Source organism: Oratosquilla oratoria, chromosome 4 (assembly GCF_046742065.1).
Source record: "Oratosquilla oratoria isolate Oo_2021 chromosome 4, ASM4674206v1, whole genome shotgun sequence".
NCBI classification, from domain to species: Eukaryota; Metazoa; Arthropoda; class Malacostraca; order Stomatopoda; family Squillidae; genus Oratosquilla; species Oratosquilla oratoria.
Genome location: NC_134780.1, coordinates 76042750 through 76057550, shown reverse-complemented (window position 1 = coordinate 76057550; position 14801 = coordinate 76042750). Strand labels below are relative to the sequence as shown.

Below are 14801 nucleotides of genomic sequence, written 5' to 3'. Positions count from 1 at the left end.
TAGACAAACACACATAGCTGTAATAATTCTTGCATTAACATAAGATACACAGCTTTTATACTGGAAACTTGAAGGGAAAAAGAAAACAAAGTCACAAATTACAAGAAAGCTGTACTGACCATCTTCAGAATTTGTCAATACATTGAGTCCTCATTATATGGTACATATGCGTTCCTGAAAACCTTACCAGAAATTGAAATTGCTGTATACCTAACCCAAGTTTCGACTTAAGGGCCATTTACACGGTTGAACAGTTTGACAAACCCGGTTTGTCAAACAAGTGTTTGAAGTGATGTTTGACCATGTGAATAGGGTATTTGGTTGTCAAACACATTTTGACAAATGTGTTTGACGACCAAATACCCCATTCACACAGTCAGACATCACTTCAAACACTTGCCTGACAAACCGGGGTTGTCAAACTGTTCGACCGTGTAAATGGCCCTTTATGGCAGACGTACCTTCCCCCTGCTCTTTCCTCTTCAAAATATCTAATTTTACCTCCAAAACACAAGCGGATACCGTATCTGTAAATTTTTCTTACCGTAAATAGAATCAAGGGTAGTAATTAACAAATACCGTAACTGTGAATTTACCAGATAAAGAATTACCGTATAAGGAGGACTCACTGTACCCTCACCCCCACAAAGGTGCACAACCCCAAGAGGTTGATTTCTTGGTCTCCAGACTGAATTCAGGATCTCTCTTTATCAGTTTCCAATTGTATTTCCTCCATGTTTTCACATAGATCTAACAACTAGTGACTTTCCCTCAAAGTCAGTGATGTAGGAGCAGTTGTATAGTAATTAAACACTGTTTCCCCCTAAAGAGCCATTGTGAGGCTTGATTACACAATCTGCAGTAGCCTTGGTATCTCCACATTAATAAAAGAATTTTTTTTTCAGGTACAGAGGAATCTCTCAGCCTTGTGGAACTACTACGAGAAGATTGTAAATGATGAGGGACGTATTATTCAAGTCGAGTGTTGTCTATGTCATGCAGTCATGAATTCACAAAACTTAAAAGGAATGATTACACATCTAGAAGATAACCATGGCATGAGATTATTTTGTAGAAAAATGGTAGGGTTGCCTCCAGGACAGATTCAAGAGGTACGGTATCTTTTTTTTTTCTGTATGATAAACACTCAGGGAAACAAATGGGTGGTGGATAGAAGTACAGTAGAATGGGTGGGAGTGGGTGTGTGCCTTGGCTGACTACTTTTCTTATATGGGAGAAGAGGCCCATGGTATATAGACATTAATTACATTGCACAAAAAACATAAAAATATGGTATCTTACATTGGCCTACATTTACTCATATCACACAATATTACAAAGATTTTTTTTAGACCTATGAGCCACCCTATTGCTGTCGCAAGATTCCTAGGTGCCACAAGCCTACTGTAAGAGATATCTGAGACCATGGGTTGACTTATTGATTTATTGTCACTTGACCCGTCACCCAGGAGGTGCCAAGATAAGAGGGTGGAGGGGAGTGGAGTATGATAGGGATGAAATGGGTGGGAGTGGTTTTTATGCCTTTGTGTTTTGGCTACCTCTCTTATAAGGGGGAAAAAAGCCATTGGTAATATGTATGTATGTATTGTCACCTGCAGCATCTAGTCATAGCCACCAACCATGATCTTGACCTGATTCAGGGGCTAGTTACCAGCCCACAGAGTTGAGAAAAGGTGGACATTTTATGCTGAGGAGGCAGATATCTCCACACTGTAAGGAGCAGTGGCACCATTTCTCGTGCAATTACTGGTATCAGAAATAATCTATTATAGACGCTTTCCACAGGTTTCAATAGAGCATCCCAAACCCTTAAATGTATCAAAAATTGTAATTGGAAATGAAAAGGAAAGTAAAGAACAAAATAGGTCACTTGGAAGAGGAAAGGTAAGGGTACGATGAAGAATTTTTCTTTTACTTTTTGTCATATTCTGTAAGAGTATTCTCCATTTTTTCCCTGGCAGTGTTATAGCATTGATGACAAAGAAAGGAAGTTATAGAATTTAATGAGTTGAATTTTTAGACTCAAGTTTCATGTTGACGAAGCACAATTACACAGTAAATTCTTTCTGAAAATTAATTACAAATAGAAAACTTACTTTTTTTTTAATATTAGATTTACAAGCCTTGCAACAGTCATTTTTCAGTACAGTAATGGAAAGAGCTTCTTTCAGAACAAAAGGAAACGCTCCCCAACATGGGATTATTTTGAAGAGATTCAAAATGAGGAAGGACGAATTATCAAAGTTGAATGTCATCGTTGTCATGCCATCATGAATTTCCCAAACAACACATCAGGAATGCTCAGACATTTACGAGATGTACATGGTTTGCAGTTTCTGTGTGGGACAACGAACAATTCCACTAGTTATGCACAAGAGGTAAATTGGAAAACAAAACAAAAAAAAACTCTTTGATAAAGAAGTAATGAAACAGTTTGCATTAGCTACAGATTTTCTTTTGAGGTGTCATGAGATATAAAATTCCATGTTAGAAACTTTATAGAGGTTATTCCAAAAGAACTAACCAAGCTATCCAAGAAAAATCTTGGGGCCAGTTCAGAGGATGAGTGCCAACCCCTTGAGGCTGCATCCCCAGTTGGAGGTGATGTTATCAATGGGCTTTGAAAACAGGGAGATGATTATCTGGGGTATGTTGGGGTGGGTACTCTGAAGGTTTTAGTGTAAGGGTGGAATGATAATTGTTGCAGCTGACAGCAGTCCTCAGACCTTCCCAAACATCACATAATAAAGTGGTGGGGGTGAACCAGCTGTGCCTCTCAGGTTCCTGCTGTGGAAGACCTGTACTTCGCTGCACTGACCTCAAGAATTGTATAGACACGGTAAATAAACATGGACTGGAGGTGAAGCTTTTATTCCTGACGTTTCGTCTATCGACTTTCTCAAAGGAATAAAAGCTTCACCTCCAGTCCATGTTTCCTTTACCGTGTCTATACAACTTGTTTACTTTACCGTGTCTATACAACTTGTTCACATGGATTTTCATCAAGCATTGTACATGTGATTGGGGATGACCCTTCATTTCAGAAGTACTTAAATGGGGGTATCAGAGTCGAAGCATGCACCCACTCTTCACCCATTTCACACCCATACATACATATACCAAAGGCTAAAATTGTCTAGTTCCTAGTGGATGAAGGGTCATCCCAGTGCCCAATGCTTGGGTCAGAGGCAATGCAACAAGACACAGCACCTAATACATATGCCAAAAGGCCTTTTGTATAATTTGGAAACTTTTAATTCAATACAGATTTTTAGTGAATGACAATAACATGGCCATTTACCTTGAATATGAGTAAATGATAATTTTTTTTCTTCTTATTTTCACAGGTACCTGTAAAACGTTCCAAGCCATTCACTATTTCAGATATTAGACTTGGAAATGAAAAAGAAACTATAGAACAAAATATATCAATTGCAAGGAAAAAGGTAATTACTGTAACAATTTAAGGATTACCCCCATCCCTTACTCATCTCTCAGCATGAATAGCATTGGAATGGAGATGCATGATGCTACACAAATTTGGGTGATTTCCATATGCATGATGCCACATATAATTCATCAGTTATGTCATCTTGGCTGTTCAATTTGTAATTTGTACATGGATGGAGTGGTAGATGTGAGGGTGATGGGTCGGAGATTGGAGATGGTTAAAGAAAGTGGAGAAAAGTGGGAGATAGGCTGGTTGTTGTTTGCTGGTGACACTGTGCTTGTGGTGGGATCAGGGTGGGGAGGTTAATGGCAGAGTTTGGAAGAGTGTGTGAGGGAAGTTGAAGATGGATGCGAGTAGGAGTGGGGTGATGAAATGTACAGGGGGAGAATGTGACAGCGGGCTGGAGGTGAGTACTGGGGAGAGACACTGGAGGAGGTGGATAGATTCGGATGGTTGGGTGTGAGTGTGGCCGGGAGGGTTGAGTGGAGGTGGAATGTAGATTGAGGGAAGCAAGTGGGTGACTTGGGGTATTGGAAAGTGTGGTGAGAGGTGGACATTTGGGAGTGGATGCTGGGAGAGGGTTGTATGAAGGGGGGTTGTGCCATCGGTGCTATGTGGGGTGGAAGCATGGAATGTAAGAGGGGGTTTACACGGCCTAACAGTTCGTCGAACACAGTTCGACAGACGCGTGTTTAAAGTGATGTGTGAACGTGTAAACGGGGTATTTGGTTGTTGAACACGTTGGTTAAACTCCAAATACCCCGTTCACACATCACTTTAAACACGTGTCTGTCGAACTGCGTTCGACGAACCGATAGACCATGTAAACCCCCTCTAAGAGAGGAGAGGAAGAGTTTGAGTGTGTTTGGGGTGGGGTGCCTGAGAGGTGTGGTGGGGGTTGCTGGGCTGGATGGAGTGGGGGAGGGGAGATGGGGTTGATGGAGGAGTGTTGGGGTTTGGACATGTGGAGGGATTGGTGGGGGAGGTGTAGGGGGTGTGTGGGGGGCAGCTGGGGATGGGATGGATGTGGTGGGGGGTTGGGAGGGAGGGGAGTGTATGTTGGGGAAGGACGGGAGAAGACAGAGGATGGGGGAGAGTAGAGGGTGGTTGTGTGTGGATGCTGGTGTGAGGCATGGAAAAGAGGGGGTGGGGGATGGGGGTGAGGGAGTGTGTGTGTGAATAATGAATTGATGCAGTCCGAAGGGATTTCTCCTGGTCTTCTCTTTTTCTGCACCAGGGGACAGAGGGGAGGGTCGCCGATTAAATGAAGTGGCCTTGCTGTGTCTTTCTGCACTGCTTCTGACCCAGGGCAGTGGGTGAGATGCAGGGATCTGTCATCCAGGGAAGCCAAGATAAGAGGGAGGGAGGGAGGGAGGGGGGTGAATGAGAGTGGCATATGTGGGGATGGAATGGGTGAGTGGATTTTATGACTTTGTTTTTTTTGGCTACCTCTCTTGAATTTTTTTTTGCTACCTCCCTTGTAAGGGCAAAAAAGCCTTTGGTGTATGTATGTATACTCTTTTCTTTTTTACATATGAACAGAATTTAATTGATAAATGCATGTAAATTTATTTCCAGTTAAAATTCTATAGGTACAGAAGAGGTACATGAATCATGTTTATACCCATTTTTCAAGTCAGTTGTTTATAAAAGATTAAGGTCCATACAGCATGAGTGAATACATGTATTTACCTAGTTGTATTTTACGGGTATGGTAATCAAAATGTATGTGCATGAAATGTTGAATGTACAATCTGACAGTACATCATCTCTACAGCCAAGCCCAGTAATATTGAGATAAAACATTTGATTCCTGAGATTAGGTTAAGCATTGTGTGTTTTGGCATTCTATAATCGGAACAGGAAAGATACTTGCTTAAACTGTGCATAAGCATTGGAAATTCTGAGAATTGTTCAAGATTTTTTTTATCATGACCATATATTGGTTCCTTATAAAGTCCTTATTTTGAATATAATTTCATATTCTTGCATCAAGAATGTATTTTCTTTAGAGTGGAATGGAGCTGTAAAACTGAAATTTATTTTTTCATGGTCTCTATGTTGACAAAATAAAAGGTTTATTTTCTGTATAATGAATTCCCTTTCCTAAGAGAATAACAAAGGGTACTATTAGTATATTAACCTTCCATTTGGAAGCAACTTTGTTCTTTTCACATTAATGAGGAAAACGTTTTTCAGAAGAGGAAACGCTCACTCACATGGGACTATTTTGAAAAAATTCTGAACAAAGAAGGACGAATCATTAAAGTCAGGTGTCATTATTGTCATGTTGTCATGAATTTCCAAAACAACACATCGGGAATGATCCGACACTTACGAGATGTGCACGGCTTGAAATTGTTCCTGAGGACAATTTGTAATTTGGATTCTAGCCGAATTCAAGAGGTAAGGTTCTCTGGATGGCTGGGTTTTTTTTTCCTGCCATATCTTTCTTTCCCTCATTTAACCTCAACCATCCTTGGGTACACAATAAATGTGGCCCATAGTATTACAAGGGTACTTCACTACACTCTAGCTGATTTTTTTCTCTCTCCAAATATGCAGTAAAAGTTCCTTTTCATACTAAAATTTTTATAAGCTAATGTTACATTATACAAAGAAGTGTCATGTCCAATCCAAACCATTGGATTACAATAGATACTGCCTTCAGTGACTGAATTAGCAGATCACATGAAGAATTGTCATCCCAGTCTTTGACAAGGTGACAATTCTTCATGTGGGCCATCCTGGGTTTACGATTCTTCGGTTGTACAAGTTGATAACAATAAGCATAACCCTCATTCAACCTAACCTAACTTAACCTTATGTAATCTTTATTCCACTGTTGATATTTGGCATACTTGGGAGACAATTTTTCAGGTGGGATCTCATGGGGTGATGATTCTTCATGTGGATGTTCTGGGGTGACAATTCTTCATGTGACCTGAATTAGCTAATGAATATCCTGGAACAGGCCTGATCTGTTAATTCACTGTATCACATTCAACAAGGAAGATGGAGAAGGATGCCACCATAGATGGTTATTAGAGGGCTGCAGGCTCCTCCCTTTATCTTTTGTTTGTGTTGTTTCACTATTGTGGCCACAGATAGGGTGACCTTGCTGGGGATGGCTCCCCAGCCGCAAGAAAGGGTACCTATAGGGCACCTTTTCTATCCATGGCTGTGCAAAGAGAGTTTTAAAGAAGGTTGCTCATTCAGGCAGCTGTCTACCTGTACTACTGCCCATACAGGCAGCTGTCTACTACCTGTACTACTGCCCTACATCCCAGTACTGGGCAACTGCTGTATCTCCATTGCCCTATGTGGGTTGTGGCTAGAGGCTTTCAGACATCTTTTGCCCTCACAGTCACATACATTGCCAGCAGGAATTTCGTAAATAAAAGGAGGAAGGGAACAATAACTGGTGGTCCTGCAAGATGGACCACAAAGCTGCCCATTTTCAAAACTCATCAGCTCCCTCGCCTCCATCTTGAGGTGCAGACCTGAGGGTTCGATATTTGGTTTCTGGACTGGGCCAAAGATATCTTTATCAACTTCAGCTGCATTTTCTACATTTTTTCATGCATGGAAAGCTGACAACTGGCAACTACTCCTCTCCTCTCCCTACTACTTTCTGCCAGTGACATAGAAGCAACCGCACACTCGTACAACACTGACAACTGTCCAAAGTGTCTTCCTAGAACACTGTTCCAACCCTGGGGTTGCCAAGACATCTTGTATGCTAATTTTTGTTATTGCAAAATTATATGAATTCAATACAATAACCATATATATGAACACATATACAAATAGATTAGTGGGGGTCACAGTCATATCATGAGGATCATATTAGGGTCACCTGGAAGAAGAAGAAGAATAAACACTGTCCTAGAGAGGTCTGTAGGATGTTCTGAGGACTGTTGCCAGCCACTGTGAGGCTGCAGGTTTTCCACTTGGTGAAACCTGAGGCAATGATTGATTGAAGGAAGAATGAAGTTATTGTTAAATAATAGGAGGAAGTTATGACACTTCCTCAATATATTTATTTGTTCAGTCAGTCACTACCTCACACTTAATAGGCTTCCCTGGTGGGAGTCAATTCCAGGGGGCACCGTAAGGAAGTGATGAAACAGCAGCTACATCCTCTGATGAGTATTGCTGGAGACTCGCAACTCTCATCCAATGAAGAATGTCAGATTGCTAACAAATTATTGGCAGTGAAATACAGCACTATAGCCTTAGCCAGTCAAAAATCTTATGCAGCAGTTGTTAAATATTGTTTGAAAAGGAGAATGATATGTGAAAAAGCAGTGTTGTATACAAGACACTTTGCTGTGTTTGAATACTGAGAAAATAACAAAATTATGAGAATGTATGTGAATGTTATAGAATGATTCAGGAATAATGTAGCTAATACTATGATTGTAATCTCTCACTACAGAAAAACACATCTGGTTTGGTGCAACACTTTAAGGTGGAGCCAGAAGAACAGGAAACCGCGCTGTCAGAAGACGATATGTTTCTAGATTGCGAGGTGGAATGCTCGTAGTAATTTTATCATAACTAGTTTATTAAAGGTACAAAAGCAGTGGGGATGCTAAGATAAGAGGGAGGGTGGAGGGGAGTGGAGTGTATTTAGGGATGGAATGGGTGGGAAGGTTTTATGCATTTTTCTTTTTGGCTACCTCCCTTGTAAGGGGGAAAAAGCCTTGGTATATGTATGTACAAAAGTTGAGGATGGACGGGAGAGGACAGAAGATGGGTGAATGGAGAATGGTTGTATATGGATGATGATGTGATGCATAAGGTGGAATGGGTGGGGGATGGGGGGTGAGGTAGTATGTGTGAGAAAAATTTGATGCAGCTCGAAGGGATTTCTCCTCATCTTCTCCTTTTCTGGATGAGGGGATGGAGAGGAGGGGGTCGCCGATTTAATGAAGCAGCCTTGCTGTGGACAGGATGCAGGATGCAGTGGACAGGATGCAGGAATGACCAGTCATCCAGGAGTTGCCAAGATAAGAGGGAGGGTAGAGGGTGGAGGGGAGTGGAGTGTATTAGGGATGGACTGGGTGGGAATTTTTATGCCCATTTCTCTTTGGCTACCTCCCTTGTAAGGGGTAAAAAGCCATTGGTATATGTATGTACAAAAGAGTAATTTATTTGTAAATATATTATAATTTTTAATAAAAGGAAAATTACTTATGATTGTTGTATCTTTTTGATTCTTTACAGAAATATCAATAAAGTAATTTAATTTCTATATTTCAGTTTTACTTGAAGCTTACATTTGGCTCGTATAGATGTTTTACTTCTACTGATAGTAAACTATAATGACTATATGAAGTCGATTCTAACCATGTTTTGAAGCCTTTTCTCTCTTATATGGGGAATGGCCAAGTGGGAGCATACACTAACCCAGTGGTTCTCAAACTGTGTTCCGCAGAACCTCAGGGTTCCGTGAAAACCTCTCAAGGGTTCTGTGGCAAAAATTTTTAATTATTTATTTGAACAGGAATGAATAAAATGAAATATGAAAGTGATGAAATGTTTTGCATTTGAGAAGGGAGAGAGAGTACGAGTGTAAGACTATATACTATGTGTGTTGGTGACGGTTAGTCTTAAATCTTTTTAATTCTGTCAAAATCTTTTTTTCGTTGGGGGTTCCGCCGAGTACCAGCAAATGTGAAAGGGTTTCCGTTAGGTGGAAAAATTTGAGAACCACTGCACTAACCCAATATTCATCTCACACTCATCAGGAACTTGTTACTTCCCCCATCTCAGAACCTGTGGGAGATTTGTAAGAAGGCAAGCCAAGCAATAATGATGGGCAAACCTATCATCAGTACATGAAAGGGTTAATCTTTTTTGCACACAACTCCTTTGCTTGTTTGGCATCCTGACCAAGGCATTCTTTTCAAACTACAATTGTTGGACAGAGAACACATCATCCATGCTACACTGCCTCATTCTCATCATACTCGGACAATGACAATATCTTGTGGACCCATCCAGAGGATGTTGCCAATTACCTGAGACAATAGATTGACCCTCCAACATACATCTTCGAACTTACTCACCTTTCCCTGGCTGTTAACAGAACAAGGTCATCCACATTTGCATGGCTATTTATCATCCATGCTTGTCATTATTTTTCTACTTGTTCCTCTGCTCAGTTATACCAAAGGATCTGATTGAGTTCACGACTTCCAGTGGGTGCGAATTTCATGTGGCATTTCTTTGTAGTATGCTCTGGATCATATATGATTTTCAATACATATTCACAGTTCATTTAGATATACCTCAGCCTCTACAAAATAAAGTACAAATAAGTAAAACAGTACCTCACATAATTACTGTAACAAAACAAATATGAATAACAAATACATGGGATTATGTATCAAAGAACCATTTGACCAAAGCTGAGGTGTACCTATGAACTTAAGGGAAAAGTCTTTACACTTTTGATGCGTCTGCAAAATTACAAAAAAGTTTTAAGGATCAAAGAAACACACCTGGACTAGGGACATGTATAATTGAAAGGTATGCACCACAGACTTAGATGGTGCTGCTGGGCTAAGGGCAAGACAATACACATCAGATATAAGAGATAGAGGTGTTCAAGTTATGGCTGAGGCATGAAAAGGAAAGCAGAGGATGAGGAAGAGAAAAGAGTAAATGAGATGAGCTGCAATTTTTGCAGTAGGTAGAAGAAACCTTGAGGCTGAGGCAATAGGAGAAAGATTTAGAGTGGGAAGGGGGTTGAAGGGTTTACCTAGGAATGAGTTTACAGCCGCCTCATCACATGACTCAGCACTCTGGTTGACTGTTGGCTTGTCTTAAAAAATCAACGTGTTCCAACAATGTCACACTGTTGGGGTGGCTGACTACCAAACAGAAGTGTTCATTTTTCATTCAAAGTCAAATTGGAGTACTAGGAATCAATAACAATATAATCTTAGGTATCACTCTTAAGATAACCAAACTGAATTTCTGGAATAATTTGATGCTTACACATATGGAAGGCTACCAAAATATTCCAGAGATCTGAGACTACATAATTATGCAAAGGGAAGTCTGCAGGACATTTCATGCCATGAACAATTTCTCAAGGTCACCTAAAAGGGCACTTTGGTGGCGGAGACTTTCCAGCTTTCATGAACAAGATTCAAGAAGATAAACCCTTTCCATCTTCTCTTGTTCAAACAGATTCATTTAAGATCCTCATTCAAAGGTGACTTGAAAAATGGACACACTGCATGGCATGAAATGAACAGGATATATGTAATAGTAACCTTAACATGACCTCATGTCCAACAGCTACAAAATAAGTGAAGAGCCACTCACTTTTTCACCTACAGTTCCCCACTGCTTGTGGCACAAGTCACTGGTGCCGCTATGGAGGTTTGCCAGTCAAATACCTTTAGGGTTTTGTCCAAAGCAAAAACAATCTCTCTTACACAGGCTATGTACAACCAATGACAATAAACATTAAATAAAGCAACAATCCTATAAACAATTATGTACAATTCTCTAAAATAATCAAACCCAATGTCTTTCACTACAAAGAAGGGTGTGAATGAGTGTGAGTACTTAGTGCACGTACACTGTGTGTGTGTGTGTGTGTGTGTGTGTGTGTGTGTGTGTGTGTACACGTGCATGTATGTATGTGTGTATGGGGGGGTGATAAGACTTGAGTGCGTTGTCTAAACTACTGGTTGTCACCCACCTTTACTTTTTGACTGTTCGTTGACTTGGACTACATTAAGGTAGCAACAACAAATTAGTCAGTACTGACATCACAAGCCCACAGCAAGCCCCATGCCAGATAAAGAACTACCACAGCAAATACAGCTATGGCAAAGCTACTTCTCACTCTACATCTGATTTTCAACAGACTTGACTGGTTAAATGCCATATGAAGCCTCATTACATGAATCTTCAATGAAAGTAATATGAAGTTTGGTATGATATAATGGTAATGTACCCATTGGTACAAATTGGTAAGGTTTCACATTCAGAAGAAGAAAAGAGAAAATGTGGAGGAGTAAAGGACAAGGAAGAGGAGTAAGGTGCCAAAGGATGTTCAATAAAGTTTCATGACCGAAGTTGTGCTGTAATGTAATGTAATGAAATGTAATGAATTGTAACTAACTCTTTGTAAATTTCAGTCCAAACTACACACTGAGGTTATTGCTTCTAGCATCAATAATAAACTACGCTAACACACAGTTCTACAGACAAACCTTATCAAAGAATAATTGCAAAATACTATGTCCAGGGCCTAAGGTGAGGAGTCTGATCCATCTGAGAGACAAGAAGATCTAACCTGACAAAACCAAACCCTTTCTTTGGAAGCCTAGCTGTGACTTGATTATGCTGCAAATGAGATTATTCAGATAGAAAATGTGTAAGTCAGACTCCTGGACACCTTCAGCTGAGACCTCAATGAACCGTGCATCCTCTCAAATTCTAGAAGTAACTTGACAACAGTGGTACTGTACTTAATGACCTGGAGCCTAGTTTGTTGAACAAGAAGGTCTAGAATAAATAAAGACTACCTAGCAAAGTGGAATGCTTGCCTGGATGACACAAGTCCCCAGTCAAACCTTGGAATGTTAATCTCCAACCTCAATTTGACTCAGCTAAAGGCTACTGATATAACCTCCACCTCAATTTACTTCGCAGACAGTTGCTGAAAAATTCCAGACAAAACTGTCGTAATGTATCATAATACTTAAACATTACTTCTACCAATCAAATTCAACATTCTACTTCTTTTTTTTTTTCTTCAATAACTTATGTGATACAACCTATTTAAATACAATCAGCTTATCCAAGTAAAGCCATCCAAGTACAACAGTAAAGAAGACCTCAGTGGGATTAGTACGTCTCACATGCCTGATGATCAAATTAGATTCTTTAGCTTCAACCATAATAGTCTCTTGATAAATTCATTTCCTAAACAGTGATTCAATATTAGTAGTATTAATCTGACTATGATCATTACTATCAATATGGACACAACTAGAGCTGAATGAATACCATACAAGTCACAGGTAGCTTAATAGCACAAACTGCTATTGACATTAATTAGGAGCAATCAACAACCTACAAGTGGTTCTTCCTACAAGAAGATCTGCAGTGATATAACAGAGAAGAGGAGACCAACCGCCACTGACCAGAAGGGGAATGTTAATATACTGGCAACACTGCCAAACATGAGACAGGTTGAGAAGAGGTTTATAAAGGACAGTACATCAATAATACTATGAAAAATAGTTTAAACTGTTGGAGGTATTGGAAGGTCATTTACTTTAGGTTGGTTCAGTTGTGATTTTCAAATGAATGCTATAACAAGTGGATGGGACTGTTAGCAACAAAGTGCATCTGGGAAATGTATATTCCAATCGTGATGAACAAGTGCCAATTGTACATTGTAGGACTAAAGTACCTTTTCTAACAAGGATGAGAGGAATGCATGAATCTGCTCCACAGGGCTGCAGCATTGGACAACAAGTCTGGGAAAGGATGGAATGCGTTTTGTGTGGCCTAAGGATATTATGCTGGAAACTGGAATGCCTATGGTAAAGCAGTAAGGTGGCATTGACAGCCTCGGAGTGGGACACCAAAGGAAGTGATGAAGAGGAACGAGTCCATAACGTGTCCAAGCATGCATCATCGTGATTGATTAACACCCACTTTGCTAAGCCTTCCTCACCTTCAACACAACAAGTACTCAAGCTTCCTGTGGGTATTCCAAGTAAACATACAAGTGTAATGATGGGGTACAAGGCAAAGCCTTCATATTTTTTCATGTCCAATATTTTTTTTTTTTCTTCAAATACAAGGGTATACAGTCGCTACAGAAGGCCTGGCTGTCAGCTGGGCCTATGAGAGGGGGGCTCCGCTCTATCACATACACATGGGGCATCAGTAAATCCAATGGGTGATTATGTTGTAACACTATTCCTCTAAAGTAAGACAGACATATGTCTGTTTGCATATCAGAAACAAAGTGGTGAGGCACCCCCCCTGCCACACTCCTGGGGCAGCACTCGGGCAACTGTCACACCACTTGTGTCTCAGCGCACGAGAATGAGCATTCCAGGTCATCCAACATTCATGACCTGACCTTCCACTAGACCACCAGGACAAATAAAAGGCACAACATGTGAACATAGAAATGTAACAGAGTCATAAGAAGGTAACTGATGTGGGTGTGATGGGGACTAAGGCGGACAAACTGAGGAGCAAAATATGCAGAAGGCACGTGCCAGGCTAAGGAGAGGATTCTGTGGTCATATCTGGCTGACAGGGAAAAATAATGATGGGACACTTCCTGAATGCACAGCGAGAGGACCCACCAGAGTTGCACAAAGGTCCATGGCGAACTGTGCCTTCAGGAGCTGCAACCACCTTGTGTTTGGAGCTGCTGCCTTGTGCCCACGGGGCTCAAAGGCTGCAGGTCTCCTCTTGGCCACAAAATTTTGGATTCACAAACCAGCAATTTTGACAAAGTCCTTGGTGTGATTCATAACAAGATATCACAGCCTCTGATAATGGTACACAAAATCATTGGTTCTACATTTTATATATGGTTTCTCTGAAAAGCTTCATATGCACTCAACACAAGAGGGTCTCGATGGCACCGAGCCAAGCACTCCGACGGCGTATGGACTCTGCAATGTGCAGGAGAGTCGTAGCTGCGTCAGACTGGGAGCAGAGCAAGCATGAGGTCGATGATAGGGATGGAGGGGGATATGGGTGAGGGATCTGGAGTTGGGGTGGCTGTGGAGGGGGCACGAGGGGGCGTGGGCAACGGGGAAGGAGGGGGGGCTGCTGGGGGAGGTGGGGAAGAAGAAGGGGAGGAAGGAGGAGAAGAGTTTGTAGAAGAGGGAGGAGTGGAGGTCGCAGACGAGGTCGGGTCATGTGGGGGTCATTTGCTTCAGCTGCTCAGGTCATGCAGGTAGCTCAGGAAGTCCTTCGGAGTCATGATGTGTGTTGAACCTGCGGGGACACATGCATCAATAACAGCTCGCAGCGAACACGTATGATGTCAGGAAATAATTACTCATATAAGGAACCACTTAATTATACTTCAAGAGAGAATCTAAGAGAAAATCTAAATTACCTCTGAGTGAATATATGGACTTTCATTTACAAGTTTATATACTTATGGCACTCTCCACCTTGTATGGAGGGTGACCAATCTCCTACTTGCATTCATTTCTAGATACTTATTTCTAATAACACTTTAATACCCCCAAGGCATTTACTTGCTTCCCTTGATCTAAAATTTACCTCCACCTCCACTCCACCCCAAGTACCT

General features: G+C 41.0%; 2 protein-coding genes across 5 annotated transcripts in view; one reads left to right on the top strand and one right to left on the bottom strand.

Moving 5' to 3' along the window:
- The window catches only part of LOC143024909 (uncharacterized), a 49934-nt gene extending 38958 nt beyond the window's left edge, over window positions 1–10976 (top strand). For all 4 annotated transcript variants that reach the window (XM_076184349.1, XM_076184346.1, XM_076184348.1 and 1 more), the window contains 6 exons: window positions 906–1112; window positions 1807–1905; window positions 2193–2399; window positions 3369–3467; window positions 5672–5878; window positions 7914–10976. In XM_076184349.1, coding sequence (XP_076040464.1) covers window positions 906–1112; window positions 1807–1905; window positions 2193–2399; window positions 3369–3467; window positions 5672–5878; window positions 7914–8021 — 927 coding nt within the window. In that variant the 3' untranslated portion in view covers window positions 8022–10976. The remainder of the gene's footprint in view (window positions 1–905; window positions 1113–1806; window positions 1906–2192; window positions 2400–3368; window positions 3468–5671; window positions 5879–7913) is intronic.
- The window catches only part of Rop (Syntaxin-binding protein Rop), a 59184-nt gene continuing 54370 nt past the window's right edge, over window positions 9988–14801 (bottom strand). The window contains exon 12 of the mRNA XM_076184350.1: window positions 9988–14479. Within this exon, the coding sequence (XP_076040465.1) occupies window positions 14418–14479 (62 nt within the window). The 3' untranslated portion in view covers window positions 9988–14417. The remainder of the gene's footprint in view (window positions 14480–14801) is intronic.